A 27,541-nucleotide genomic window follows, 5' to 3' on the forward strand; every position below is an offset into this window, starting at 1 on the left:
GCCATATTGTCTTGTCCGTGAAGACGAGGAGTGATAGCGGGGGCAGCGCGGCCGCGGAGCGGCGGCACCGGCGGCGGGAGGCGGGGGAGCGCGTAAGTAGCGGGGCGGGCTGCGCTCGCCAGCGCTCCCGGGGGGCCGGCGGGTGTCGCTGACCCGCTCTTCCCCTGCGCTCCGAGTCGAACCGGGAGGGCGCCGCGCGCCGCGGTGGTGGCGGCAGCAGCTGCTCGCCGGGCGTGAGGAACCGGCGGCGCCGACAGCGGAAACCGGCGGCCAGGACGAGAAGGGACGAGCCGAGAGCCGCTCGCCCTCCCCCGCTGCCCGTCCGGGGGGGGGGCGGCGCGCCGCGCATGCGCGGTGGGGGCGTTGGGGGGGGCGTTGGGGACCCCCGGGACCCCCCCTCCGTCCCGCCCGCCCCCCCGCGGGGGTCCCCGGTGGGGACGGGCCCGGTGCCGGCAGTGCGCATGCCCCGGGAGAGGCCGGTGCCGGGCGCGAGCCGGCGGGGCCGGGATGCTGCGGCCGGGCCGGAGCCCTGGTTCCGCGGGGCGCGGCGTGTGCCCGGGCTGGCCCGTAACCCAGTTAGGGAAGCGACGTGTGCGCTGGGATTCCGTGCTTGGCTGTGTCAGCAGCCTGGCTCCCGCAATGAAATGTATTCCTGGGGTATTTGTGCTGTTTCACGGCTTTCGGGGCCGCTCCTATGAGTTCGTTCCACTGGAGGGCTCCAGAGAACTGAAATTCACACAGCGGCATTTGCGAGATACCTGCACCAGTAGCTTGGCAAACGCAGGGTGTTTTTAAATGGATTCTCAAGCAGATCATGGGTTTGAAAGTCTTTTTGCTTTCAGCACTTATCGCTGCAGTTTCTCTGTACTTCATTAGGTAAGCCCACAAAGTTGTTGAAGTGAATTTTAATGGGTGTGCTAGGCTTTATGGTTAAGGATGGAGACACAAAAGTGGTCCAAGGGCTGGAACCACTCTTCTGTGAAGACAGGCAAAGAGAGCTGGGATTGTTCAGCCTGGAAAAGAGAAGGCTCCAGGGAGACCTTGTTGTGGGCTTTCAGTACCTAAAGGGAATCAAAGGTACTTTTGTGCATGAAAAAGATGGTAAAAGGTTTGTTACCAGGGCTCTGGGTGAGGGACAACAGTATTAAACTGAAATATAGATTTAGACTGAACATCAGGAAGAATTTTTTAATGATAAGGATGGAGAAGCTGTGAAATACATTTCGTAGTGAAGCTGCATGATTGGAAGTGTCCAAGATTAGGTTGGACAGAACCTTCAGCAACATCATTTCATGCAGAATGTTGAACTAGATGGTCTTCAAACGTCCCTTCCAACCCAAACCGTTGGATAATTCTGTGATATGCTACCCCAGCAGAAATTTCCCAAGTTTCTGTAACAAATGATAATGGAGATTGTTCAGCCACCTTGGTTGTTGTTCATTTCTTCTCTTGTAGTTGACACCTGTGAATGTTTTCAAGCAAACAATCTGTTGGAAGGTGTGGGGTACAGGAAACAAGAGTTGCCCTAAAGGGTTGCCCTTTGTTTTGAGGCACAGTCAGCCACCTTTCAGAGAGGGGGAATGGTGGTCTTCAAGCATAAAGCTTGTCCACCAGCACACAGTATTCCAACATCATTTTCCAAAGACAGGGTTACAAGTACCAGTGCAGTCCAGCCAACACCTGTACTGTTGGCAGGAGTAGGAAACCCCTTTCTGGGATGCAGCTGCACTAAAGATGGCTCTGATGGGGGTGACAGATGCAGCTGCAGCTCCCCTGACTGTAGAACAGAGGGGAACTGAAAGTCTCTGCTTTGTCCAGGCACAAACTGCTAGGATTGCTGACTGACAAGCTCCTGGTTTTTAATTTGTTTGGTGCAGCAGCAAACCTTGTGTCATCTCTGCTGTTGGGCCATGACAAGGCTTCCTTTGTCCCATATCACATGCAAACTCCTGCTCTGATAAGAATGCTTTCTGCACTTTGGGCTCAGGGGTCTTGTAGGGCTTAAGAGTCCACAAATTTAGCACAGTTCCACAATTTTTTAGTGGTTAGCTCACCTTATAAGGTGTAGTGGTAGAGTGGAGTTATAACCATGTTTGATTTTTAGTTAAGTGCAGGATTATGTAAAGATTCAATGGGAACAGGAGCGTCCAGTCTCGCTTCTTTTTGTGACTGAGGTATGTGGTGGTTCTGAGTCTGTTTTTGGTGACAAATAATATTTTGGGTAGGTTTTATTAAAGTCTTCTTGCTTTCATCACTAGCTGATTCCTTATTAAGTGATAATTGTATTTATCATTGAGGTTAATGTCTGTTCATGAGTAGTGAGGAGTAGTTGTTTATTTAGTTATTTGCATTGTTAATTTTTGAGCAGAGCATGTTCATTGCAGAGGAAGCTGTAGATGGACCATTCACTTCAGAAAAAAAAATAATGCTGTGTTACAGGGCTGATTGAAAATCCTGCATCAGGATTTTCAGTGGAATGATACATTAAAAAAAAATAATCAGATTGGACATTTTTTCCCCCCAAACTCAGCACAGTTTTGACTTAAACTGCCTAAGTTATGATAATATTTCTGTGGTAGTAAATGTTCTAGCGGTGATTTTGTTTTGGTACTATATGATAATCAAATAATGTATTTATCTTCATGTCTTAGAAGTAGAAAAAATAAGTAAATGGTACCTGGATGCCAATATCTGGTCCTTTTGCTCTTTTAAAAAAGAGTTGTGTTCAGCTCAGTGGATATGTGGATGTAAGTTTGGATTGACAGACCTTGGAAGCTGTACTGCTGGAGTGACTCCCTGAAGAAGATTTCACAGTACTTTTTTTTATTTTCCTTTTAGTTTTTTTTTAAATTCGACCTTTGTTCATGCTGCTTCATCTTGTTAGCATTGTAAATATTAGTCAGACATACTGATGTGTGAACCAGGTTCTGGGAAAACTTCATGGATCCTGAGCAAGCTGTTTTCATCAGTTCTTTTTCTGATTCTGTATTTTGGATCTTGGTTACACATTTGAAAAGCCTCTGTTCTTCAGCCTGAGAAAGAACAGGTCTGATGTTAAAAAATGCAGTGGAGCAAATTTTAGTGATACACAGCTATAAGTGAGCTGGAAGATTTTACATGTTTTTTGACTTATCATGCTAACAGATCCCAGCAGGCACAAAGGTATAGATAGCTTCTGGCTCTCAAGAGGAGGAAAGATGCGTGGTGTCTGGGCATGAAATGCTGGGAGCAGCTTAGGGTGGTGCCCTACCTGATGGATAGAAGTGCTTGGCCAAGTGAAAGTGCAGTGAGTGAAACAGAGTAGTAGGCAAGACAGTTACTGTAACTTTTCTGATTTATTGCAGACTTAAAACACACCATAAATACTTGATTTTCTAAACAACAGCTGAGTATAATACAGTAGTAAATATTAATTCTCCCAAGTAAAATGAAAGCTGGTATGTTTTTGTCTGAGTGATGGAATGCATTTGTTCTGACTCTGAGTGAATGTGTCTGCAGCCCCTCTGTAGTAACTTGCAGGGTTTGTTCCTGTGTGGGTGCACAGGATACAGCCCTTTTCCAGACTCCCACATCCTTTTAACTGCAGAAGGGTTCTGTCTTACCTGGGTCTCCTGTGCTAAGACCCCCACCTAATGATAATTCTTGTCACACCCTTTCTGCATTAAATTTTTCCTCTTGGTGGGGGAGCTCCTTTGGGTATGCAAAGCTATTTTTCATTTGCAATTCTTTTCAGTTGCACCTCTTTTGTACAAATTCTCACAGAAAAGTATCTTTTATTGCAGTGGCACAGTCATGGAAGAAGTGCTCGGTTTACATTTCCTTCCAGTTGGGAGCACTTTGAAACAGACATCTCTGAAGTTTGTACCATGTGTGTCCATTACTGACTTTGGATTCCCGTGTGGTTGGATATTGATGATACCATGGATGAGCTGCTCTTTCTAATTCCTTGGGAGGGCTATGTGAGCTGTTGGTACTGTACCCCCAGAGGATTTATCCACTAGTCCTTCCAACCTCATCAGTGATGTCTTTGCTGCCATGGCCCTGTTGAAGCAATAGCACAGTGGGAGGAAAGTGAGGGGAGAAACAGCTCTGCAGCAACACTTGCTCAGTTTGAACTCTTGGAGGAATTGGCCTTGTTCCTGTCTCTACTAACTGCCCTGAGCCTGGTGTGGTGAATGTAGGATTAGGTTTATCCTGCTTGCAACTGAGCAGTTCCACAGAATTCATCATGGATACTCATCATGAGCTTTCAGTCACTGTGCTAAAACTTCACAGAGTCAGTGTTAGCTCCCTTGAATGAAAGGTAAAAGCCTTACATTAAAATAAGGCATCCACATGAAAGATCAAGAAATCAGACTGGATTTCAAGGAGCTCTGCTCCTGAAACATCTCCAGTTTCCTTTAGGTTCACCTTCAGAGCCTAAATCTATATGAGATAAAGAAACTCTGCCCACAGAGTATGTGATGCTTTTGAGATCCTTCTCAAGATGTGTTGTGAATGACTTCTGTAGCCTAGGTTCTACAGGGAACATCAGAGACTAATGTGCCTTTGTGTGTTTCAAAACCAGTAATTGCAGTTTGTTTCAAACCAGGACTCCTACCTCTTGGGGTTTTCCCTTCAAATGTATAGACCTAAATATAGTCAAAAAGTCATGGCTGCACTGTCAGGTTACCTCAGAGGATGTGGAACATCTCTGAACCCTGAGGTACAAAGAGCAGCTGTGTAGGGATTCTCCAAGTATGCACGATGGCCTGTTCTTTCAGCTTCCTTGTTCAATTAGATGATGGATATTTCTTTGCTAAATGCCATGCCTGTTTGGAATGCCTGCAGGCCAAATCTTTAGTCACCAGAAAAACTCTGCAGCTGTGTGTTAAGAGTTTAATTTGCAAATAAAACTTGTCAGGCCATCTTGTGTCATATATTGGCCTGCTCTTCAGGAAAGATGAGTAGCATGATCAGAAAAGTGATGCAACAGCCTCCCCTCAGCATCAGAAGGCTCTTGATTTCTGGCTGTGGGCTCTGTAGGTTCCAGAATCCTTAGTCTGCCTGTCTACAGGGTTGAATAAACCACCAGGGTGTGCCCTGAAGATCAGGTCCAATGAAATTGATGTCTCATGTAGGAATTCCTAACCTTAAACTCTTCAGCTCAGGACACAGCAGAAGGTGTGTGCCACTCTCCTTCTAGTGACAGCTTGACTCCTAGGTTGTCTCCTGATTTCTTGGAGTTGAGATAGTCTAGCTTCTAACAAATCCTTGATTTTATTCCCAAGATGACTTCTTTCCTCATTTGTAAGACATTTCACTTTCATGGATTTCCTGGCAAGCCATTCAGTATCTGATGCAGAAGCTGTTGAGCTCTAAGGTGTTCTGCATGGTTAGGATGGTGTGTAACATTGGTATTAGGAAGAAGCAGATTGGCAGAGTGATGGGAGTTACTTAGAAAGACCAAGAAAGTGTGTACAAGATGCACTCATCAGGACAGCTTGGTGTGGTTAGTTATCTTCCTGATGCCTTTCTGGAGCTGAGCTAACTTCCTAGCTCTCTGTGCTTCTCATCTTGGACTGGCTGCATGAATTGGAGCAATTCAGTTTATCCATTAGCTGTATTAAAGTTTGTATGGGGACAGATCCTGCTTATCTTTCCAGGGGAAGTTTCTTGGTATTTTTCAGTTCTGCTGCAGCCAATGTCATAAGGCTCCAGGGTGACGAGCAGGCTTTGTCTTTTGACATTTCCAAGACTGAGCCTTGCTCCATAAGATTCCTCCAGTGTTGAGAGGTCAGAGCACAGTTAGCTCTGCACAAGTGCTGTTGAACTGGGAGTGGATTTTAGGAGTTTACATTATGAAACTGCCTAGGTAGGGTTGTCCAAGGAACCTGAGTGAGCCTGTTACTGCTCAAGTTCTGTTGGTGGCCTTGTCTAAAAGATGGCCCCACCTTTGACATCAAGGGCCTTCACTCAGCACTGTGCCATTGGCAAGTTCTCAGGAAACCGTGCTCTGCTCCCTGTTGGTGTGGAAATAGTAATTTGCTTCAGGATACTGTGTTTTGTGGGAAGTGCTTGGGGGAGTCTCCCAGAGTAGAGCTTGTGAATTAACACTCGGGACTGTTTACTGGTAAGTACCTTCTAAATGTGTAATTTCAGTGTGTGGGGTGTCTAGACACATCATACAACTATGTTGGAAAATACCTTATTATGCTAACAAATAGGGTGAAGGAGATGCCTTTTTTCCCTGAAAGAACAGGTTAACATTGAGGTGTAATTTGTAGTTGTAGTAATTTGCATGTTACAATCAAGCATGGGAGTGGAAAGGTGCCTTTAAAAATATGCTCTTTGTCTTTACACAAAGAAAAGTTAGTTTAAATACAGTGGTAGAGAGTTTGACACCACATTTAAATGTTTCTGAGTGCTGTTGGCTCTCAGAGGTTGATGGTGGTCGAGGTAAGTCCTGTCTATATTGCTGTCTCAGCTTTCATCATCAGCAGTGGAGCCCTCACCAGCAGTCCTGTCAAGGGTTGCACATTTTCCTACCAGTAGTTTGCTTTAATAAGACTTCAGCAGATTCTAGTCCAGCCTTTGAATAGAAATTTAAAAAGAAAAAACCCAACATGTGAAAGAACATAATTCAGAACATGTTTGCTCTTAAGAACTCCTGCAGCATTTTCAGATATCTTGTGAACTTTCCATAATCTGTTAAATATGTGTAACTGAGATTAAATGTGAGCTGATGGGGTGCTCGGCTCATGTGATTGTGCTTCTGTATAAAACAAAAGCAATCCTGAATTGGCTTCTGTTTCTTCCTTGGTAAACAGATTTTTAATAGATTCAGGTTCCTGTTCTGTGATCTGACATCAGGGAACAGCTCTTGAGGCACCAATAAATGTTCTTTTGTTTATTTGTGTGTGTATGCTAGAGAGAGAGGAGAGAAAAAAAGGCTATGTCCAATTGAATTGGAGGGTAGAACAGCTAAGTAAGAGAACCTTAACCCATCATTGTGAAGGAGGCATAGTATCTGCATTTTCCTTTGTAAGTAGGTGCCTACAAAATGGATCCATTCTTTAAGCCTGTTGCTTTTCAAACCTGTTGTATCGTCACCTGTACTAGTAATGTCAGAACCAGTATGTCTTAATGAGACTGCTCAGTTGAAGCACCCCTCTGTTACTGTCTTGCTAACCTTTGAACTGAGTTAGTTTTAGCCAATATTCATCTCCCTCCCCTCCAACTTCAGTAGGAAATAAAGTTTGTTTCACTGTCATTTGGATGCTCTGCTGTGTTTGGCCTTAGATCCCTGGTGGGAAATTGAGCTGTTCATTGTATTAGGTGAAGCCTTTCTTTCAGATGATGCTGATTTGGGAACTTGTAAGAAATAAAAACTTGTTTAGTATTTGTGTGGCAGCATCCAAAGTTAATTTTGTCAGTGCAGATTTTAGTTAGTAGCACAGGATTTTGAGTCTCTTTTCTCCATTATTAATTACTACTTGTGTCTCAGGTTGTTTTTTGTCATATACATTAGTACAAGAGGTTCCAGTTGTTTCAAGCCTGTAAGTTTCTGGTTTAGTGGGTGAGAGGCATTGTTTGTTGATTTTGGGTTTGTTTCCTCCTCCCCTGCCTTGGTATAGAAGTTGAATGCCTTGCAGTACTTTTAAAATTACTGCTAACAGGCTACATTTTCTCCACTGTGTTTTGTGAGTTCTTCGTGAAGTAGTTTGTGCCCTTTTCTGTTTATGGACTCAGGTTCAAAAGTGTTGTTTTGGTAACTCACATCTCGTTTGTTCATTACTGTATGACTTGACTTGATCTGGTTTGATTTTTGACACCTTTAAAATATCACTAAGAAGGAAACCGTCAGCGATGTCTGGCAGGACAATCTTGAGATTCTGTTGAAGAGTCCTTTCATACTCAGTAAAGTTTCACAAGCAGAATACAAAGTTTCAATGCCTTTATGTAAAAAAGAGTAGCATCAAATAGCAAACGTGCTTGTTTTAGTTACCTCTTAGAACATGACAGCTGCAAATGAGGAGCTAAAACCAGGTTGGGGTTGGCCTCTGAAACTTGAAAGCAGATGGAATTATTAGACACTGAAGTGCTTAGCAAAATAATTTTTTAAGACAATGAACCATTTTTAAATGCCTGTAGCCTCCCTGTAGTAGATAAAAAAATTTTATCAAGTGTCTTTTTCATGTTTACCTTGTACCAGTTAGTGAAAACTGGGAGAAAATGCAGGAAAATAAATGGAGAACTAAAAAACAGGGGAGTCTGTTTCCCAGAAAATGACAATGTCCTGCTGTTCCAGGTGACCATAAAAAGAGAGGTGCTACAAGTAACCTCTTCTGTTCAATGGCTCTGAGCCATACATTTAGTCTTCAATATTAAAAATTTTGAATATGACCTTCTCTTTTAGCCTGTATATGTTAATATTACTTCTATAAACATTTTAAGGTGCAAATTTTATTCCTTCCATATCCAGTTTGTGTTTCTGTAAAGCAAACATTGCTCAATAAGGAAGATGTGTTGAAATAAATAAAAAATCGTTTTGGACAGTTTTCACATTATATTTGGAAAAAGGCTTCTACATGTATGGTTGCATAAAAAAGGTGATGTCACTGCTTAAGTGTTTCTGTAGTACGTAGTTCTGATTAGTAATGAATGTTTTTTACACTGAATTTGGTAATAAAGCTGTGTGCTTGAAAGCCAGCATATTTTATAGTTACCAACCTATGAAAATTGACATTTCTTCAGGAAAACCGTAGAAGTATAAATGCAGTACAGAATTAAGATGTTACAAACCATGACTTTCTGGTTGAAACCAAGCTTTCAAATACAGTTCACAAACGAAAATTAGCTGCTTCAAATAGCAGTGATTTTAAATTAGTTTGTTCTGAGTGGCATAAATTGAATTAATCAAATGTTGAAGTTCTTCAGGGTTTGGCACTGTTGTTGCTGTCTTGTCATAATGTTGTGCATCAAAATAGAACCCAGCTCCATGCCTTGACCTATTGCTGTGCACTTCCCCACCTGATTTCTCTCCCCAGAATAGAAGTAATAAGATGAAATAACCTCTCTCGGGCAAGTTGAAGAGTGGGCCATATTACGTTGCAGAGCAGTGGATCAGCAGATCAGTGCTAACAGCTAAAACCCAACAGTGCTTTTTATTCTGCCCTGCAGCCAGCTGGCACTGAGGGAGAGCCTGTGACCTTCCAAACTGGGCTGGACAGCTGGGACTGCCTTGGGGTCCCAGCTCCATGCAGCACCTGGGGCATGCCTGGAAGCACCCGGGGAGTGTGGGGTGGCCTGGGCCAGTGCTGGTCTGCAGTGGGACATGGGGGGTCCTGCAGCACCCCTTCCTGCAGGAGTGTGGGCTTGGCCTCGCTGTCCTAGGGCACAGCAACCTGCTGATGGGGCAGCCATCAGTGAATGATTGCTGCTGCTCTCTGAGGGCACTGCTCTGTCCCTTGGTCACCATTTCAGGTGCCCCTTGGTACAGGGCTGCAAGGTAATGTATCTTTCCTACAAGATTTATTTGAATACCCTGTAAAATAATAAGGCAGTTATTGTCTTGAGGGCAGGTTTTACTGAGATGTGGAGGCATTTGTTGTCTTAGACCTTATTAATGATCAAAACAAGTGCTTCAGTTTGTCCATAGTGAGGATCAAGGCCTGAGAGTAAAGAAAAAAAAAAGGCAGAATACTAAGTGTCCATTTCAATTGAGAAATAAATATATAATTGTGTTAGCTGGAACATGTTTAAAAAAATCTGTAATGCTGAAGATTTTAGGACAGAGATAGAACAAGTCCAGTAAAAATAAATCTCATCTAATCCTACCACGTAAAAACTGTGTAGGAGGTTCCAATTTAGTTGCATTTGTAGAAGTGGTCTTAATATTGTTACATTTTGATGAGAGAAATTGGTATTTAAATGTGTAATTTTTTGCGTTCAATTATATGCAAAGCAGTCTTATTAGTGAAAAAAACCAACCTTTTGCTGAGTTTTAGTGTAATTCCACACACTTGTTGCAACATACTATGTATTGAGGTAAAAAAATGCTACCAGAGTTAGTGAAATCCATGTTGATTAGTGCTAGTGGGATTTAACAGCTGCAAACAAAGGGAGCGGTACCATGAGGCTGTGCACTGCAGTGGCAGTCTGAAACCCCAATTCTTGGAACTTTTAATATGTAAACAAATTTATTTTGACATTTGAAAGAATCTTTATTCTGGATGAAAAGATGAACTGAGGGAAGGAAAAAACATTTACTTACAGTTTTCTTTAGGGTGAAAATAGTATTTGCAGTTAGTTCCTCATATCTAGTGTATGATATATGTGTCTAGGAATACCTGGAGAGCTAATTTAAGGGATCAGTTAAAATGTTGCAATAACTGCATTAGTAGCCACCCCATACACTCAGCTGGTATAAAAAAGTTAATTTCCTAGGTACAGATAAAATTGTGAAAAGAAAGAGACAAGAGAAAGGGCGGTGTCTTCAATTATTAAAGGTTTGGATAGCATAAAAGTATTCATGAAATGGGAAAAAGCCTCCATACTTAGTTTGGCAAGAAAAGGTAGTGAAAATAATAAAGTATTAGATAGGTTTTGCCCAATACTCCCCCTGTTGCCAAAGTTGATATGGTCTTGTTTGAAGCCCCTGCCCCCAAAATGCAGCTGAAGGTTTCAGAGCCACAGGTGTAATGTTTGTACAGTGTTGACAGTAAATGATTTCAAAACAAAGGTGATCCACAGTTTTTCAGATAAAGGATTTCATTTGACAGAAGTATGCAAAATACAAGTTTGTGTTCATCTCTACTTGGCCCAGTGCCTCTGATGTTGAGTGCAGCTCTTGGTGGTGCACTTTTGTGGAGTGAGGCTCTCTGCCCGTGCCGTCATGCAGTCCCTGTGTGAGCTGGCGAGCTCAGGATGCCTTTGTGAGCAGGTGCCACTCCAGAGAGCAGGCTCTCTCTGTGGGGTGTGTGTCCTGCTCCCTCAGGGCCACTGGGGCTGCTCCTGGCTGGCCACCCAAGCGGCACTGGCTGCTTTGAGCTGGTTTGCTCTAAAGCAGAGAGGCTCTATTCATCTCTTCTGTATTGCACTTGGCTGTGAGCCACGGCTGGGTCCTGTACGCTGCTCCTGTGACCTCAGGGAATGAATCTTTCTCTTTCTTTTAAGTTTGGAGTGTTTGAAACTACCTACAGGCTTGATGTTTGAACAGTGTGAACTCAGGGGTTGTATGTTAAATTCCATGAGGATATATTCATTGAGTGAAAAGCCTGTTGAGAAGTTCTTAAAAGATTGGGTAGGGCAGAGGGGGTCACACTCAGTGCATTCTTACCATACTGGTTTTTGGGAACAGCTTCTGGAGTGAAGTGTTCCCAGAACTGTGTCTAGTCTTTGTTTTTGGAGAAGCTGTTTGGAGCAGTGCAGGTGGCTGCTCTCATGTGTGGCAGGTTAGGTGTGTGCTGGAGGTACAGATGACTGTGAGGAGCTGTGTGCCATTGGGGCACGCCTGCCTGCACTGCTGTGCCTCAGCACGTTCACCCAGAGCTGGCCCTGCAGCTGCACTGCAAGCAGGCTGTGGAGCTCTGCTGCTGCCTGCTCAGTGAGGATATATACAGCACAGCAAAAATTGTTTCTCAGGATTTTAAGGGGCAATGTGGTAATTGTGTGGTCATATTTATTTATCTTTCTCAGATTTGAAGGTTATATTTAGAAGTTAAAAAGAGTCTGTACAATGCATAACATGCATGCGGGCACTGTCTTGTACCTGTGCAGTTCTCCTGTGCAATCATTAACAATGTGTTTTACCATTTGGTGACTTTTGTCTTGCTTAACAGCCTTGCATGACACTTGTTTGAAGAAATACACATCTTTTCCCTAAGAAGCAGGCAAAGATACCAATCATGCCTTTTATATTTTGACTTGCTTTAAATTGCATTTATTGCCAGTTGAGATCTTGTCGTACAAACTTGTCATATCTCTCCTTGAACATCATTTGGTAGTTAATTTCTTTGTGAAAATACAGAGAAATCATACTAGACTCTTGAAATCTTATAGTAATATTTCAGATATTACTCCAAAAGGATGAACCATTTCCTCCAGCTTAAAATATTAAGCCAGCATTGCTTCAGCTTGCTTTGCAAGGCTTAACTATATCTGCAGTTATGTAAGTTTCAGTTATGTGATATTTCATGGGCATCTATTTAAACATACAACTATTATTTTTAGTTGAAATATAGACTATATAAAGACTTAAAAGATGTGGGATCAAGGTGGACAACCTTGGCAGCAATGGCCTTTGAACCAACAGCAGTGGATGCAGTCATTTCAGCACCAGCAAGATCCAAGTAAGTATATAGAAAGCTTTGTGGATTCATTCTTTTCATGTGTTGTCATTGAAATTTTTGAATCTTCGTGACAGAGTATGACTCATAGTTGCCTTTGTAGCTGCTCTCAAGAGAATACATTTATGATGCTTTTCTGAACTAGAAAACATACAAAGGTTCATACAAATGTTTTCACACAGTTAATATATAATACGCAAATACAAGCAAGAAACCTGAGTTATCCTACACAATTTACCACCATTTTATCTTACCACCATTTTATCATACAGATCAACATTTAGACCTCTGTTACTAGACATGTATCCCTGTCAGTTCTTTAGCCAAGCTAAATCCTTTGTTTGAGAGAATATGCTTTTTTATTCAGTACCTGTGTGGCAGAAGTATTAATGCAGATTGTATATACAGAAAGAAATCTCACTGGAAGACCAATGCAATTCTTGATTTAGGCTACAGCGGTGATAATCATCATCTCTTGTTTGAATTTTTTTCCCCCACCAAAACCACCAAGTGCTTTAAAGAGTAGAACATAATATACCTTAAATTGAGAATGTGATGGCAACAATTCATAATATCAAGAGAAATAGAGAAATGGATGAAAGTGCAGGTGTGTATTTAATACTAATGCAAAGTGATCAGGCACACAGTTTTTACTGTCACTTTAATTTCTGTTAAATTTACTGGAAGGTTTTCCTAATTTGATAATAAGCAGAAGACATACTAGTGTTCTTATCTGAGAGTGCAATTTATTTGTTTACTGATAGGAATGGCAGTAAAGAAAAAGAATGGGAGAGAGAACTGTAACATAATATCTGGCAAGGGTTATTACATTGAAGAATAATTTTCCAACTATATCTTTTTTACTCTCAAATCTTCATGAATTTATAGTATAAGGATATGTATATTAATTTCTGATGTCAAAATTAGCTCACATATAAAAAAGTGCATTACTACCACTCATTCAGTGCTAATGTAAAATGATCTGCCTTTGAACATATGCAGAGAAACTGTACTTCAGCAAGTGTGTACACTGACATTTGCTTTGTTTTTTTTACTGTACACTGTGAATAAGTTTAAATGGTGCTCACAGTGCTTGCTGAAGGTAAATATTGCCCATTTATCTTGAGCAATAAGACATGTAATTGAGAAACAGTGTTGAACTTCAGACATGTGAGTTCTAACCTCTTTAACTTCCTCTGTTTATTTTAGGCCAGATTGACTGGGCTGCATTAGCTCAAGCATGGATTGCTCAGCGAGAAGCCTCAGGGCAACAGAACGTGGTGGAACAACAAGGAATGATGCCAAACGGACAGGACATTTCAGGAATAGAGTCTGGTCCAAACAACCATAATAATTTTCAGGGGGATCCCAATTTCAACAGAATGTGGCAGCCAGGTTTGTTTCCCTTGCTGTTCATTCCTTTTTTTCATGTTTTTTCATTTTATTCTTGTCAGATTTTTTTGGTGCGAACATGCCCTGTCCCTCAGGCTTCAAAATGCGAAACTACCAGTTGATTAATAAATCACAGCTCCTACTCAGAGAGCTACTGTTGCCTCTCCTGTAGTGTAATACCTGCTTCTGGCATGATCTTGAAGTGTAGAATGAGGTCACAGTATAACTGATGCTGGCTTTACATGTCAAAAAATCTTTAAAAAGGAAGATCAGCAAAAGTCCGTGTGAAAAATATGGGTTTATTGTGTTTCATATACTTAGGATTTATCCTTTTATCTTAGGTATCTGATTGTCAGCATTTTTCAGTCATTGTAAGTTAAAGGTGATTGTGCTCTTCTGTTGGTATTGATTATTTTCTGTATTTTTTACTTCCTCCAAACTTTATTTTTTCCCAAAAATTAATTTTCTTTTTAAAATTTCACAAGACACCACTGGTAATAAGAATGGGATAGAAATGGGTTATTTTCCGCTAAGAATTTTTCTGAAATGGTTTTCTGAAAGCTGGGTTATGCCACTATACTGTAATGCAACTTGAAGTGTATGAGCAGCATAGTGGGCCTATGTGCATGTCCTAGGTTGTTTTGGGGAAAACTGCACTTCGTACTTGATTTTGTTAGTGGTTGACAGAATAACACTCCCAGTTTTCAGTGTCCAAATGTATTGAAATGCAACATTTAATATAAGTAGGCTTAATATGTTATTGGTAGATCTTATATGTGTGTAATAAAAGGGAGGTAGCCATCAGGTTTCACCTACCTGCACTAGGCTACAAGTTACTGTAGGCACATGTGAGAATTTTTAACTTTTCTACATGGCAGAGTGTATTCTAGCTGTATTTTTGTACAGTAAGGAGAAATTTTCACAGAAATAGAAAAGCTATAATAGCACTTTTTAGTTGCTACAGTAATAGATGCAATTATGATACAGATGGGAAGGACAGTAAAAATTAGAAAAATGTTCTGAAGGACTGGAAGGAAGGTAGGAATTAACATGAGAGGCTAGATCCTAATTCTGTTACTGGTGAGAATTATAAGGCAGCTCTGTTATGGTCTATAAGTATCTATATAGTGCACATAATTTTTATCTTTTTAAGGAGTCAGTCAAAAATTATGGCCACACGAGCTATTAATTCATTCCTTTTCACTCTGTTAGCCAATTGTAACCTATGTTTCAGGGCTTATGACTGTAGCTTATTCTGGAACCTGTGCTAGATATTGGGCAATCCAAGAAATCATCCGTTATCAGGACTCAAGACTTTAAGGCACAGGTTTCACTGGTTTCAGTGGTTGTGCTGCTTACCAACACCATTTTCCTTCCATAGTAGGTATTTCAAGTCTATTATGCAAAATAGTAAAATTGCTCCTTGGTTTCAAAATTGATGTAGAGAAGGAGGAGTTTTTTAAGTTCAAGCAATTTATAAGTCTTGTGGTGAACTCAGTATTACTAGAAATTTATAAAAACAAATTTAGAGGATGTCTGTACCTGTCCAATTCTGTCCCCCAACTGCATGTTTAAGTTCAGCTATAGCTATTTGTATTTCCTTTGTTTAGCTGAAGAAATTATTGAGACAGTATAATATAGTCTTCAGATGGATGATTCTTCCTTGCTTTATCATCTGTGATGCTTTGAGGAACCTTGTGATAAATGCAAGAACACTGAGTGATTGGTGACTCACATAAATGATACTAACTTGGTATCGAATTGTATTCTGACTCCTGAACAGAATGGGGAATGCCTCACCAGCCCCCTCACCCACCTCCAGATCAGCAGTGGATGGCTCCAACCCCCCCAGGTCAAATGGAAATTGTTCCTCCGTCGGAAGACAGCAACAGCCAGGACAGTGGGGAATTTACTCCTGACAACAGGCACATGTTTAACCAGAACAATCACAACTTTGGGGCACCTCCCGATAACTTTGCAATGGGGCCAGTGAACCAGTTTGACTATCAGGTGAAACACTTGTTGCTTTAGTAGTGTAGGCGCGCAGAGTCCCTCCCATGGATGTGTTCCTCTAATATCATCTAGCGGCGGCTTTCACTCTACAGTTCTGCCAACATCTACAGAATCTGTTATCTGCTAAGATACATTTTAACCAAACACTTGACAGAAGATACTTTAAAGTTCTCAGTTCTCTTCAGAGGCCAAAGGGTTTTATTTTTCTACAGTATTAATAAGAAATGGCTGTTGTCTGCAGTATTAAAATGAATCACTGTGTTCCAGTATATAAATTAACATTATGTAGCTTTGTGTTTAAAAAAAAACAAAAAAGATGAGAAGAAAAAAAAATAAATTTAGAAATATATGCTTAAATATGCTAGATAATGTACCACAGGAAACAGTCCTGTATTTGCAGGGAGATAGACTGGATGATCCATTGATCTTTTCCATATCTATCTACTGAGATTCTTTGAATAAACAATGGTATTTCTAAAAAAAAAAAAATCCATATCCACTTTTTTCTTCATTCTGGCATATAAGTTGTATAGTATAATAAACATGTAGGTGGTTTTGTTGCTAATAATAGCAGGGTACATTAGACAGACCTTTAAACACAAAGAAGTTTTGTATCTTCCCTCTATTTTCAGTATTTTTCTTCAGAACTCCTGATGTAAATGACAAACTAGCTGTCTAAAAACCTACCTCCTATTCATAAACAAATACATGGGAAGATGGGCAGAAATTTTTTGTTATCTTCTAGGCTATTTTTTATCTTCTAGATTATTTTTCCTCTTACAATTCTCTTGTTGAACAGCGCTGTTAAATAGGGAACTAATAATTTTCCAATATGTGAGTTTATTATAATTTTTGTTTATTGTCATGGGACAAACTCTTACAATTAGCTTCTCTAAATACTACAGAAAACCTGTTTGGCATTGAATGAAAGAGGGATGCTTAGCCTGAAATTGTAGTGCCTTAGTGCTAGTCACTTAAATACTCAGTGGAATATTTGATACTGTACTCTATTTCCTGTACACTCTCTTCTTAAATAGTTTCATTTAGCATTTCTGGGCAGTAAATATTAAAATAAAAAACTCCTCATATATGCCTCAAGACTTGTGATTTTTGGGTTGTATAGAGGTTGCCCAGAACCCATAATCTGTACTAAAATTGCATATTATGCATTTAATATTTTAATCATATTAATAAGACCTGTGAAGGATTACTGGAAAGTACATAGTGCAAAATTCTTATGTAATAAAAGGCTGGTCTTTTTTTGTTCTCATGCTGTAGTTAAAAGACTGCTAACATAGCTAGACTTTTAAATCTTAGTTTTGTACACTCTTTATTTAACTGCATGCTCTGATGCTAAGCTGGCATGGAACTGATGGAGATAGATGGTGATTATAGAGCTTAATGTTTAGCACAATGTGAAAGGAGATTGGTTGAAGCCCTTTCAGGTTTGTTAAGTATCCTTGCTTAAGTCTAAGTTTAGTCATTAAATATTTAAAAGAAACTTGTTTCTTGGGAACCACAGTAAAAGAGTAGCATAGAAATCATGGATTCCTACTTGCATGGATTTTTGTAGACCGACTTGCTCACATGCTGCATTTAGTGTTACCATGTGAAGAAAAATAAACTGCATTACTCTTTCAGCATGGGGCTGCTTTTGGTCCACCTCAAGGTGGATTTCACCCACCTTATTGGCAGCCAGGACCACCAGGGCCACCAGGTCCTCCAGCACCTCCTGCACCTACTCAGAACCGAAGGGAAAGACCCTCATTCAGAGATCGACAGCGGTCACCTATCACCATGCCTGTGAAGCAGGAGCCTCCCCAGATTGGTACATGTTAACCACTCCTTAATGAAAAATTAAAAGCTGTATTTTATAAGGAATTGCAAAATTTGAAGACCTTTTTCTTTTTAATAGCAAGTAAAAGAGCAGGGAAAGAAAAAGCAGTTATAAATGTTTTTCCCCACAATCAGATATGGGACTTGTTTTGATGGGGATAGGGGGTTTGCTTCTTTATTTTGGGGCATATTTTTATTCCTTTTTGTGGGGGGAAGTTTTCTCATCTTGCAAAACTGTAAACCTTGCTTTATGTAGATGCTGTGAAGCGTAGAACTCTGCCTGCCTGGATTCGTGAGGGCCTGGAAAAGATGGAAAGAGAAAAACAGAAAAAATTGGAAAAAGAGAGAATGGAGCAGCAACGTTCACAGATGTCTAAAAAAGAGAAAAAGGAAAGTGAGGAGGCTGAAGAAGGGGATGGCCCACGGTTACCTCAGAGAAGTAAATTTGTAAGTATAAGGGGTTTTTTTTTGCTCAGATTTGTATTTCCTGAAAGGTATCAACTTTTTAGTCTCTTAGAAGGAGAGACTCTGTGTTCCTGGTTACCACGTTGGTTTTGTTTTTTAAAGTAAGGTTAAGCTGCTGCTCTGTTGATAATTACTTGATGTTTTGAAGATTTTAATGGCTAAGAGGTAGAAGTATATAATTTGTTCTGTAATAGCAAAGAAACAAGGATGAAATTGGACTTTTTTTTCCCTTTTGGAATGTACAGAGCCTTTGAAAGTCAGAAATGCAAGTCAGCAGCTGAAAATATTCAGATACCTGTATTTGCTAAACTGAGCCAATTTAGGCAACCTTGCATTGCCTTCATTTTAGCAGTTATATTTTCTGTAGTCCAAAGTATATGTCTGGCAGGGAACTGACAACTAAGTATTTTCTTAGCTTGTGTAGGTACATGTACCTGCATGTCTTTTAGGAAAGGAGAAAATAAATAGTTTTATGATAACTTGTAATACAGATTTCAGTACAAAGTAAATGAAGCTGACTATTAAAAATAGAAACTAAGGAGCTTGATATTTAAATTTTTCCTGAAGTGTATGATACTGTACTTGTAGGACAGTGATGAGGAAGATGAAGATGCTGAAAACACAGAAGCTGTAAGTGTTGGGAAAATCAGCAGGAGTCCATCCCCAGCTCCTCAAGAGGAGCAAAGTGAACCAGAAATGACAGAAGAAGAAAAGGAGTATCAAATGGTATTAATAATGTAGTTCTCACTAAGTATTTCTGTTTAACTGCTCATACTTTTCAGGCATATCAAAGTAAATCACTTGTTCTATGCCCAATGCTGTCAACAGAGGTGCAGTATGCATTGTTATATTTGCATCTGTTATATTTGCAGGGTTCATATAGGGTTATATTTGCATCTGTTCATAATGCTGTCTTTCCTATAGAAACAAGGATATCAGTTATGTAATTCATATTTAGCACAATAGTGAAAGAATGTAATGACTAAAATCTTTACATTGATCTTTACTAATTGTAGGTTCTTCACAAATTTCTGAAGACTTTTAGTGATTAAGTGCACCCATTTCAAATCTGTGTTTCAGCCTCTGTTCCTATAAAAGGGTATTTAAGAAATGTATTCTTGCAAGGAAGTGCTACAACCCTAAATCCTAGATCACCAATAGTTTCACTCTGTCTGCACAACCTTCACTCTTGTGAATTCTTATTAATTAAGGCCCTGAATTCTACTAAGTTTGATGAATATATTTTTGTAGAGCATGTGGCCAGACATAAACGACTTGGAGAACTAGCTACCACCTCAAATTTTTTTTCAATATTTGTAGAAAATATGTAATCATAAAATGCTGCATAAGGAACCGCTGATGGTCTTTACAGGCAGCATACCAGTCAGAAAAGTGCTCTTTATTTTGTGAAAGAATAATTGGAATCAGTCTAAGTACATTGCTGATTTAGATATTCATTGTTATAATAATTTTAGACATTAAGATCAGTGCCTGGATAGCTATTTGCAATACATGCAGACACAGTTCACAGTCAAAATAGAAACTTCAGAGTTGTGAAATCAGGTCACATTTAAACAGCTTCAATCTTTTCTTGGTTTTTTAGTCATGTCCTTTGAAAGAAGTTATTAAATAAAATGTGCAGGAGATGACTTTCATAGTCATCAAAAGAAGTGAAGCTGTATGGATATAATTTGAATGCAGAATTTATTCAAGATATTTTGGCCTTTAATTGTATGTGCAATTTTCTTCAGATGATGCTGACAAAAATGCTGCTGACAGAGATTCTCTTAGATGTCACAAATGAAGAAATCTATTATGTGGCCAAAGATGTCCACCGTAAAGCAACTAAAGGTATGCAGGGTTTGGGAGGTTTTTTCTTTTTAGTTTCTTCTGCAAAAATTCTGTATTTGCATGTCTTTAGAACATTTAACCTCCATAGTTCTCCCTCAAGAACAATTCCAGTATAATGCATCCAACTTGGTAGAGTTCAAATCCAGTAATCATGTACTGTTGTCCTGTGCAGTGTATTGTGAGTTACTTGAGTTATTCCATTTTTTTCATACAATTCATTTCAGTTAAAATGGTACCTGTGTGTCAATGACTCTTGAGTTGTAGCTGTTCCTTACTACTATCATCTTTATCTCAAAGCTGTTCAGAAGTGAAAAGAGATGAACTTTGAGTCCTCAATTAGTAATTAATTTGCTTTTGCTCTTAACATGTATTGTACTTACAGAACAGATTATTTTAACATAACAGAGTTAATCTAAGTATGTAACTACTGAAGTTGAAAATTATGTGCAGATGCTGAAAGTGAATTATGAGTATATATTTGGGTTTTTTCTGTTCATTGTTAATTTGCAGTTAAATTCTAAATCTTCATGGTCAGAAAATCTAGAAGTGGTTTTAAATGGATGATGCGTTTTTAATGTTTCTTCTCTCCCTCCAAAGAACAGCAATAGTAGTAGATTTAACAATACCATAGACTCATGACTATGAAATCGTGGCTATTTGTGTTAACATGTTGTTCCTGTTGTTGATGTGATACAAAGCTCCTGCAAAACAGCTGGCACAGTCCAGTGCACTGGCTTCCCTCACTGGACTCGGTAAGTATGTTCCTTATTTTTGAGAGGGCTTAAAGGGGGAGTTTCACTTTTGCCTTGCATTTCTAGAAATTGCATTTTGAAACTAGATTTTAATTGCCTGGGAGTATGGGTCACTTTCTGATAACTTTATCATTATCAGCACCTTTGTTTGTTCCACAGGTGGTCCTACTGATATATAAGTGGGATAGTTGCTGGAGTAAAGGACTAGGCAGTATGATTTAGTTTATGAGAATCTTGCCCTAATTTTGAAAATATGTAAAAATTTTAGATAAATTTACTTGTCAAAATATGATAGTTTCAGAAGCACACTGCAGCCTTCAAAGAAAGGAATACTATTTCATACTTTTCTTCTGTTTTGATCCATATGAACCAGAGGGGAAAGTTGATAGAAGAGTAATGTGAAAGTCTATAAATAAAAATATTATAATCTTTGTAATTATTATTTTATTGAGAAGCTACATAAACACAAAGGCTCCCAAATCATATACTGCCAGAAACAACACAGGAAAGAGAGATTGAAATTCCAGCTTGAGACACAACTGCAAGAGATTTCCAACATGACTTTTATCATCTAAAATGTACTACAGCAGTGTCAGTGATCAGTTATGTGTTCATTACATGGAATATTGATGAATTAGATTAAATGTTATCATCACAAGTATTCATGTTTCAAAACTAACTCAGTAAAGATCCTAAGGACCTCAGACTGAAAGAAATCCATGTCATGTTTAAACTGACTTTATCCTTATCAGTCCAGTAGTTAAATATCTCTGGGGGAGAAGAAAGTCTGTTTCTATTCCATCTCCATACCTGTCAAAGTGCAATGTTTTCTAAATCATATGGAAAAAATTGATATGGCATTCAGAATTTCTGTAGCCTTGGACTTTGGAGGCAGCTGAGATGTCTTCTGGGAAAGATCCCAGGCATTTTCTGTCCTGTTGCTGATACAGAGGCAGGCACTGTTACACTCTCCACAGGCAGCTTTTTTGCCTTTCCATACAATGGAAAAAGTACCATGGTCACAGTGGTTGCTTGCTGAAAATAAACAAGCTGTTCCAGAAGGAGTAGAAGCAGACAGTGACCATCAAAGCAGATACGGGGCCCTTGAACACACTGGCAAACAGCACTGGCACTTACCAGAATAAAGTGACTTCTTCAGAGACAAGGAAGTGAAGGAAGGGCAGTGTTACTCTCCTCTTTGCCTCACAGAAGTATTAAGAACAAAGCTTAATCTTTCCTCGTGATAGACTGGACTTTATGCACGCAGGTGGACTGGGTGGTTATGGATCAGGAGACAGTGAAGATGAGAGGAGTGACAGAGGCTCTGAATCATCTGATACTGATGATGAGGAATTACGGCACAGAATAAGGCAAAAACAGGAAGCGTTTTGGAGAAAAGAGAGAGAACAGCAACTACTACTAGAAAAACAGCTAGAAGGTAAACCATAGGATGTCTTCTTACTGTGCCACTGTATAGGGAGTTTACTACTTAGTGTATGTAAATTGATGGCAAAGAAACATGTTTTAAGCAAAAAAAAATCTGAAACTAAATTTTTAAATAATGGATTTTTAATTCAAATTAAAAAACCAAAAACCTTGTGATTTTCTTCTGCTTCTCCATACAAGGTAAGGTTGTCCTTTTGTACAAGTAATGTAGGCCAAAATGGTAGCACATTTGATCCCAGTGCTGAAGAGCTGTCTCAAGATGGATGCAGTGTTAAGAAGTCATGAACCAAGTTCACAGGCTGGAGGAGAAAGTGCTGTTATGATAGAACTTCAAATTGATGGTTTCCTCCTTTAACTTTTTATTTAAAAGCCTGAAAATAAGACATACGGAGCCCTTAATGAAAGGCTGGACTGGCCAAACTTTTGGTTTTCTTAATAGTCCTGTCTCTCTTTGAGTGTTGGAAGATGTATGCATAAAAGCACAGCCATATGGAGAGTGTCTGAGTGGTGCCTGTGACCTCTGTCTCCTAGTGCAGGAAGCCAGATGTCAGTGTGGAGACATCTCCGTGAGACTATTTGCAGAAATGCAAAACCAGGGTGTAAAGCAGCTGATTCTGTATGTCCATAATACTGAAGAATGCTAGTGCAGAGTCTCATTTGTAGCAGTGTTTTGGAAAGGTGGAAGATTTCTAATGGACAATACAGCATTATCTAATATACACTAGCCTGTATTGCCTAATAACTTAGGGACCAGCTGGAATTGTTTTCTGGGTTAAATTTGACCATTAGCTGCCATTTGGACCACTCTGGATTTCTGGATGCAGTTTTATTCCCTAAATTAATTCAAGAAATTATGGCCCACATCAAAAGCCCATTTTAAGGCAAAAAATGTATGTCAGTTATTTTTTCTGGATTTAATTTAAAATGGGGAGATTAGGTTGGCAGTGATGCAAAGAATCCTAGATTAAATAAAAATAATTTTTATTTTGGAAACCTCTGAAAAATGCTCTGAGGGTCTCACTATGTGAGAAATACAGCTTCTTCAGACCAGACAGTAATCCTCAAACCCAGATGAATGGGGCTCTAAGAAAGGCAAGAAGCATCAGTACTTTCTGCTGTATTGATGAGGAGTCTTGTAGGAAGCAGAAAGGGAGAACCAGGTGTGCAGAAAGGTTGCAAAAGGAAAAAGTCTTTTGTGTAGATAATTTTGGGACTTCTGGTGTTCCAGGATGTTTGTTTGAGAACTTCATCTTAAGCCATTAAAACATGGAATAACATTAATGACTAATATAATAACTAAAATGACTGGGCTCTACTAAACCAAGAGGACAACTTTTCTAGAATTATAAGAAAAGAGAGTGGTTTGTTAAGTAGTTGGTATAGTGGCAGTGTTTTAATTTTAAGTATTATGAGAGGTGCTTGGAAACTTGATTTTGTCAATGTAATAGTGTGGAAATTACTGACATACTGCTCGAAATTAATTGCATTTTATTTCCTGTGTACTTCTTTTTTTAGAAGAAAAGCTACAAAATGAAAAAGTTTCAAAAGAGATGAATGAATTTACCAACAAAGAACAGAATAGTAACTTAGCATCACAGGAGGCAAAAGAAATTGAAGCAGATATGGTTCATGAAAAGAAGAGATCTCCAAATGCAGTCGCTCCTGATGTAGAACTCAAGAAAGAGGGTAAAGAGAGGACAGGAAGGAGTGGGTCGAGGAGCTCTAGCAGTGGCAGCAGCAGCAGCAATAGCAGGAGCAGCAGCAGTAGCAGCACAGTGTCCAGTTCTTCGTACAGCACTAGCTCAGGTAGCAGTCGCAGCACTTCACGTTCTTCCTCTCCCAAGAGGAAGAAGAGACACAGCCGCAGTAGGACGCCGTCCCATAAAGTTAGGCGCAGTAGGAGCAGGAGTTACTCCCACAGGAACAGGAGGGAGAGGAGTAGGAGCAGGGAGAAAATAAGGGAAAGGAGAAGATCTAGTAGAAATCGCAGCGCTGAAAGGGGGGAGCGGCGGAGAAATCGCAGTCCTTCGAGAGAGAGAAGCTGGGATAGGCGGAGGAGCGGCAGCCGCTCCCGAGACCGGCGAGCCAACCGCGCGAGCCGCAGCAGGAGCAGGGACCGGCGTAAAGCCGAGGAGCAGCGTAGGAGCCCTACTGGAAATAGGCACAAACATAAAAGTGAGGGTAAAGATCAAGAAAGGAAGAAGGAGCAGGGTGGAGGTGTAGATAAAGACAAAAAAAAGAACAGAGAAAGGGAGAGAGATCAGGAAAAAAGAAAAGATAAGCCCAAAAAAGAGGAAAAAGAAAGTAAGGCTGGCAATCATGATGACAGTAGATTAAAGAGAAAAAGAGACAGCGAAAGAACTTTCTCTCGCAGTGATTCAATATGTGTGAAAATAATAAGACAGGATTCCAGACAAGAAAGCAAAAAAGTTACTACCAAAGATAGCAAAAAACGATCAGGCTCTGAATCTAGTGCAAGGAGTAGTTCTGAATCACCAGGAAGCAGTAAAGAAAAGAAGTCTAAGAAATCGAAGCATATTCGGTCATGCTCCATGGAGAAATCTCAAAGGTCTGGTAAGAAGGCAAGCCGCAAACACAAGTCTAAGTCACGATCAAGGTAGTATACTTTTTAAGTACTTTGTCTGACTTTTAAAAAGTTTTTTTATATTCGTCTTCATGTGTACGGCATATGAACCTTTTTAATAAAGTATGGTATTTATTAAACTTTGTCTTAGGCAAAAGTAACTTTGGAAAATCTTTTAAAACTATTAATTACTAAGGCTAAAGTGTGTGTGGGTTTGGGGGTCTTTTATTTTTTCCAATTAACTTTTTCCCCCTTTTCCTTTATTTTTCAGATCAACAACTCCTCTTCGTCGTAAACGCTGAGGAATTTATGGCACCAGTGCTATGATGTTTAAAAATTCCATGAGTTATAAAAGGCTTGTCTCATTATAGAGGCACATTGTGGCTATGTAGGTGAAACCAGAATCCTTTTTTTTATTTGTAAATAGGTGTATTTTTTCCAAATGCTGCTCAGAATAATAGGATTTCTTTGTATTACATTTTTTCAAGAACGGTAGTGCTTATTAAGACTATAAAACAGGCCATTCTCTTTCAGCTGTAATGTTCTTAAAATTACTATTGAATGTACTGTGATGTCAATAAAGCTCTTTAGTTCATTTTTTTGTTTAAAATTCTTGCACCTGAATTTTGTGGTATATGGTAGAAAGTACTTTAAAAAAAGAAAAAGGCAGCTTTTTTGGTATAACAGATTTTTAAAGTACTTGAAAAAGATTTAACGTGAAACACTTGTAATCAATGGACATTATAAGATTACTTTATTGGGGGTGTGGAAGAACAGAGAAAAGACATCTTATTTTTCTTTAGTTATGTATAATAGATTTTTTAATAACCCTTTTTTTTTTTGGTCTAGCTGGTACTATATGCTGTTTGTGTAAAATATGGGTCACTGTAATACAAACTATACTTAAACAGACTGAACCCCATTAGGAATATGTGCAATTAACTGATCTCATGTGGCAGTGCTGAGCTCTGGAACTCTATTCCTCACCCAGTTTTCAGAGAGATCTTTGGATGTTCAGGCATATTACACACATCTCACAATTGTAGATGTTTTTATGGAGCATGTTTATAAACATCACTCAGTGCACATGGGAAACTGACAATAGGTTAACTTTACATTTTGGCACATGCATTAAATGCATAGTGAATATTGAAGGTGGTTCTTAGTTCACAAGAATTATGACTCGTGTAAAGCTGATACACTGATGTATTAGCAATGCCACTAAATTTTTGATTTTAATATTACCATAAAATGAAAGAGGTCACTGATTACCTGCTTAAGGAAATTGACTATTGCTATTAGAAACAAGAGTGTGAAATAATAGAAGTTAAAAAACAAACCGACAATACCCAACTCTAGGCCAGTGACTGTTACAGAAGAACATAAATTCAGGGAGAGATCTGTGCCTGAAAGGTCTGGTATGACACCAGTTGTGGAAAAGGTAAAAGGCTCAACATTGAAGTAAGTTCTCTTTGATTGGCTCAATCTTTCAAGAAAAAATGGTACTGGTACAGGCAGCTTGGAAAGCATGTCTTCATGAATAGATAAATCCATTTAACTACATCAAAATTCAGCTATGCAGCTTTTTTCCACTGTAATTTTTTTCATAAATAAGATGCAGAAATGAACTGCTTCAGGGCAAAGAAATGCATTTTAACTATGTGTTTAATAAGCAAGCTAATTGCTAGTGAATACATGCATGTTTATCAAAACACTGTTAGAGATAAATAATCAGTTATAAATTATAACACCCCCCTCAATTATATCATTCATATAGAATAAGCAGTCATATTTATTAGCAAAATAAGGCTTAATTTACAACACACAACTTTTACTTGCATTGGTAGGAATATAAATAATGATGTACTGATCCAATCTCACTACACTCTTGGCTCTGGGTAAGAGTGAGGAATTTTGGCAAGTAGGTAGCATAACAGTTCAGATGTCCTAGAAGGACATCTTGTGAGAGACAGAAAGAAACTAGAAATAAGCTTAAGAAAAGCTGTTGAGGAATACAGTTTCCAGGATGCATTGAATTTGATTTTCAGTTCAGATTTTATATTCTGTCTAATAATAAACAAGATTGTGTATGAAAAGCTTTATATACTCTGCCAACAACTGGAATTCTGTCACTTCCTGTAAATATGAAAATTATTTTTTTGACACAAATGCACTTCTATGGGTAGTGACTGTATGCCAATAAAAAGAGCATACGATCTCTGTATGTAACTGTTTCAGAAATCTTACTCATCACTCAGTAATTACATACACCTTGGTACTCTTGTCAGCATCACATACATTAAATTCCTTTGGGCTTTGGAAACTCCCCTTAGAAATGTCTTTCACCAGAAGAAGCTAAAATAACAACTGCTCTTTTAATTCCATACACCTGAAGTTATCCTAAAATGTGCAAATACATACAAAAATGGGAATGTATTGTTTTAAAATGAATGCTGCAAAAACATTTCAGTGCACTACAGGGAAGCAATACATAGGATTTTGAATGTTGTGTAGCAACATGACATTTGGAGGCATTTCCCTTGAAAACTTTTTTTAACAAATGAGGGATGGTGTGGAATCAAATGAAATAATGATTTCCATGCAAATTGTTCTGAAGGTGAATACAACCAAGCCAATGTCTGTATGTACCCCAAGGAGCCTGCTACACCATGTAAGAACAAGAATTAGCTGTGGCCATGGATAGGCTAAAAAAGAGTAGTAGGGTAAATATTCTGACTTTGAAGATTGAGCAACTACATGTGTTTTGAAATATGGCACAATAACAAAAACTCTGTTTTGTGTTTGAGGCTCTGTCTCATAGAATAGCCACTTCTACTTTCGAACAAGCTTGTCCTGTTAAGTAGAATACATGC

General features: G+C 39.3%; 1 protein-coding gene across 1 annotated transcript; it reads left to right on the forward strand.

The window, feature by feature from the left end:
* Positions 1-26,892, forward strand: PNISR (PNN interacting serine and arginine rich protein). The gene is made up of 12 exons (XM_058021340.1): positions 1-92; positions 12,214-12,332; positions 13,539-13,724; positions 15,505-15,731; positions 17,376-17,562; positions 17,827-18,017; positions 18,624-18,761; positions 19,787-19,886; positions 20,585-20,638; positions 21,906-22,076; positions 23,600-24,701; positions 24,940-26,892. Exons 2-12 carry the CDS (start codon positions 12,245-12,247, stop codon positions 24,968-24,970), a joined length of 2,475 nt encoding a protein of 824 aa, XP_057877323.1. The 5' UTR covers positions 1-92; positions 12,214-12,244; the 3' UTR covers positions 24,971-26,892.
* Positions 26,893-27,541: the final 649 nt, after the last annotated feature.

Source organism: Melospiza georgiana, chromosome 3 (genome assembly GCF_028018845.1).
Source record: "Melospiza georgiana isolate bMelGeo1 chromosome 3, bMelGeo1.pri, whole genome shotgun sequence".
NCBI classification, from domain to species: Eukaryota; Metazoa; Chordata; class Aves; order Passeriformes; family Passerellidae; genus Melospiza; species Melospiza georgiana.